The sequence below is a fragment of the Morone saxatilis genome, unplaced genomic scaffold (assembly GCF_004916995.1).
Source record: "Morone saxatilis isolate NCDOM2014 unplaced genomic scaffold, NCSU_SB_2.0 Contig19, whole genome shotgun sequence".
Classification (NCBI taxonomy): domain Eukaryota; kingdom Metazoa; phylum Chordata; class Actinopteri; family Moronidae; genus Morone; species Morone saxatilis.
This window is the reverse complement of record NW_023339751.1, coordinates 23,945,731-23,950,006: the sequence shown is the minus strand read 5'-3', so window position 1 is coordinate 23,950,006 and position 4,276 is coordinate 23,945,731. Positions and strand designations below refer to the sequence as shown.

The window sequence follows — 4,276 nt, the reverse complement described above, 5'->3', positions numbered from 1 at the left end:
CCATGGTGGAGAGGAGGTCATGTGTCCTCCCAGATCCATCCTGATCTGAAGCGATGGTCTAAGGATAGACAGTGTCATATATTGGACAGATTGTGAAGTCCCTTGAGGCATATTTGTGACTAGTGATCCTGGGCGATATGAATATAATTTGACATGACTTGGATGGATAGTGTACCTTTTGGTCATTCAATTCAATTCTATTTAACATTCAACATTTTGCTGTTTCTGTTGCTCTCATTTGAACTGAAGAATGAAGAAAGGCAGACAGACTCTTTCCATGAGTGTGATCGTGATGAACAAAATGAGACGTCTAATAACTGGATTCACTGTTGGAACGGTTTACTGCTTTTAACAGAAATACATACAATCATTGAACATTTTAAAGACCCATACAGTATATCTTCATGGTACACATTGGAATAGCATGATTGTACACAATACAAAATGATGGCATATAAAACATCTCAGTCAACATTTGTTTTCTAATATCTTAATCTTTATCTTTAATTACATATTAATAATATCTAATATATATTTATGCATATATAACACTTCAGAGTTAAAGGCACAGGAGGCAAAATGCTCGTCAAGTGTTTACATCTTTAGTTGCAGGGAAAACTTGTGGTGGGGGATGTTACAGCCGTTGTAGTTCAAGCTCAGTTTCACAAAAAGGTAGTAGGGGTTTGTTAAAATGGTTAAATGCACTTTCAAAAGTTTTGCCCAGAGTGATGGTTTGACACAGGTTGGTCCCATTATTAATTAGTGTGTCGGCTCCTATTCTATGCATTAGTCTGGTGGATCTTGTTATGAGCCTGACGAAGAGTAAACCTCTTTCTCGTGCAAATGTTGACGCAATGTCCTGACAACAACCACTGGTGGTTTATTTTAAACTGACCATATAATTACCTTACAGCTACCAGCACCTCTTGCTTCACCGTACACACACTGTGTGCAAGGCTTCTTCCTCGTTTACATAAACAAGTTGATTACAGTTTTGTTGAGAGATACAGTCTTCTTCCAGCTTCACTGACTGTCATAAGGACATTCCAAAACAGTCACAAAGACCTTGCTAACAGAGAAAATAAATAAAGATAATGGTCCCACAGTTGGGGGTGAAATGCCATATTTGTATTGTCCCACTGTCTCCCAGAAACTGCAAAACTTTCCTATGCAGTAGATAAAGGATTAGTTCCTGACTGACCTTCAGGCTGTAATGCTGCGTGATCATGACTCAATGATTAAACGATTAAAGCTTTGACTCATTTATTAAATAGCTGATTAAATAGCTGCCGTGTATGATGTTCATTCAATAGTAAATTCAATCGTTATTTAATTAGAGTTTCTAGTCCTACAGTTTTGCTAGCATGGTATAGCTCAACAGGAGAGTTCATCCCAAAATCAAAAATACGTTTCCCCTCTTACCTGCAGTGCTATGTATCTATCCAAAATTTAACTTGTCAGAGTTCTACCTCGAATTTAAATGAGAGATGGTGCATTTGGTCTTTAGACATTCATAACTGTGGAGTGTGCGTTACAATCATGGTAGCTTATGAAATATGCAGGATTGGTCTGGAGAAGCATTATTCATTGTGAAAACTAAATCCATGTGATTAAATGTGCTCATCCGTCTCAATGTCCGTGATCTCGAGTGGCCATCTCATCGAGCTCATACAGGTCTGGAGAAGTTCTATAAAAAGCAACTGGGATAAGACGATCTTTCAAAATGTACAGCAACTCTTTGAGCTGCATGGCTGTCTAAGATATACATCAAATCTCCAGTGAGTTTTCTACATAGGTAGGCAGAGGATGATGATGGACAACTGATAAACATCATTTAGGACACAGAACTTCCTGTGACATCGCTGCCTCAAGTCAAACAGGATGAGTAGTGACAAGAGATACCCGATACCTGAAGTGTGCATTAAAATATATATGTATTCTTTTTTTAACAGCTCTATACTACTAACCCTGTTTGATTAGTATTGTTGTATGGCCCGACTCAGGTTAAACCCTTTGTAATACGTGATCCAATACATAGAGAGAATGAATGCCAAAGAACTTTCTTTAGTTTGTCAAAGTGCTGACATTTAGCTAGCTCTGGCTAACGTTACACAACTGGAAATCAACTTTGCTGCACTAAAACATGATTGGCTGGTTGCCTTCGTCGGTATGGGTTGGTTAGATTGGTTTAACCTGATGGTTTGTTACACAAGAACCATCTGGAAAGTGGTTGTTGGAAATTGTTTGGAAAAGGGCAAGCACGTTAAAAAAATACCAAGTGACTGGATGAACCATCTGACTATCACCGTCTATCACAGGCGAACTTTAACCAATCAGATCAACACACCGAGTGAAAGTATCTTTTCCATCGAGAAAAGCATTCAGCACCGTTCTTTGCTCTTCTTTCAGAGAGGAAAAACTAACTCATTGGCATCTACACTAACCTCTACGGGAGGCGACATTGTTGTTTAACCAACAACAACGTTTCTTGCTGTGTCACACCTAGTGCCCACTCCTGTAGCTGCCAGTACTTCCTTCAAAAGGATGCTCTAGTACCACTGTAGTTAGGCCACAAACGCACTGATTGAAGAATATCAGGGTTAGCCAATCAGAGTCACACAGACATGCGTACTCGCTGACTCCCGATCCCACATTTTAGCTTGTATCAGAGTGGATTGTGGTGGTGGATTCTCATGGCCAGCAAATATAAACAAAAGTGACCAGCGAGACCCTAACAGAAGATGCATTGTTTCATTTATCCATCATATAAACGTCCCCTGAAACTTCCCATAGTATCTGTGAGTAAGTGTAAATAAACCAACCAAAGTCTTTTTTTTTAACAATGCCACCTTTCTGCCGCCCAGATTAAACCAAACTTTCTCTCAATAGCTGACAGCTCACTGGTTTACACTTAATGCCTCAATGGTGAGATCTGAAACTGAACTGAAACGACAGCCTGTATGATGGCGTACAAATGGATCAGCAGGTTAAAGTTCAGGGCATCCAGTTTCAGTGTCACAGGTTTGAACATGTACCGTAACCTTTCACAGAGTCAGACACAGAACAAACAGCTCCTGTTCCCATCACAACCGCTAGTGTTACACCCAAGTATAGGCTTAGCAACTGTAAGCATGTATTGAATGAGGCAGTCTCTAGTGCTGGTTTGCCTCTGGGCACACACTGCACTGTATGCTAACACCCGCATGTGACAGAGACACAAGAGAAAGATTTCGCGGTATCAGAATATCAGTGAGGTCCTAAACATGTAACTCGACTGTATTTTGAGGAATATTCAGATGTTGAAAGTTAGCATGTCATGTAACTCATCCATATAACCGCCATTTTGTAAACTCGGGAGCAGAACGCTGTCCTTCAGTGACACTTTTGAGTTTGATTTTCAGACAGCCCAGCAATCTCTGGAATGTAATGCAAGTCACATATCTGCCCTGTCACATCCTGACCGTCCCTGTCGATGTCTACCTCCAAGTAAGGCACAAACACCATGACCACATTCAGGAAATGAAATAAAAAGGCAGGGGATCAACTGTCTGGATTTTCTGTAAAATTACATACAGAACAAACCTTCGCGCCAGTCGACAACGCCCTCTTCCTGAAGCTCTGGTCAGCATCTATGTCCTGCATTTAAACTGTCAGTCCACAGATCTAAAAGTGAGTGAGGCAGCAGTTGGGGACTGAGGTGTGGACAATCTGTCTTGCTGCTCAGAGCTGCTCCGGCAGGGAAGAGGAGGTCGCTGGCTTCATTTGTGGTTTGATTTCCATTCCTCATCTTCATACAAAAGAGCCTGGAAAACAAAAGGAAGAGTGAGCTATGATGACTGAAGAGAACGATACAAACTGATGCAGAATGCAAATCATAATAGGGGATGAAGGTAAGTGGTGCTGTTCTGTTTTTGTTCTGTGTCCAAACGGTGCCGTAGCCTGACACACACTTCCCTCACAACTGTGATTGGTCTGCTTGGTGTGTGTGTGAGTGTGTGTGCATTGACTGAGGATGGGAAGCAATTTGTGCAAAAACCTGCTAAGATAATAATGATGTTTCAGAATCCCTCTTAAAACACACACACTCTTATGAGATTTCACATAATAGAGTTCTGCACATTGTAATTACACTCATTTGTATATTTACTTGTTTAATTACTGTATTTTTTTTTTCATGATATACTGTATCTGCTGCCAAGACTGACCATTTTATTTTATTAATATGCAATGGTTGTTATAATTGAAAACTCCAATAAAATATTGTAAAAAAAAAAAA

General features: G+C 40.1%; 1 protein-coding gene across 1 annotated transcript in view; it reads right to left on the bottom strand.

Moving 5' to 3' along the window:
- Positions 1–322: 322 nt before the first annotated feature.
- The window catches only part of slc22a15 (solute carrier family 22 member 15), a 17,614-nt gene continuing 13,660 nt past the window's right edge, over positions 323–4,276 (bottom strand). The window contains exon 13 of the mRNA XM_035663452.1: positions 323–3,803. Coding sequence (XP_035519345.1) covers positions 3,759–3,803 — 45 coding nt within the window. The 3' untranslated portion in view covers positions 323–3,758. The remainder of the gene's footprint in view (positions 3,804–4,276) is intronic.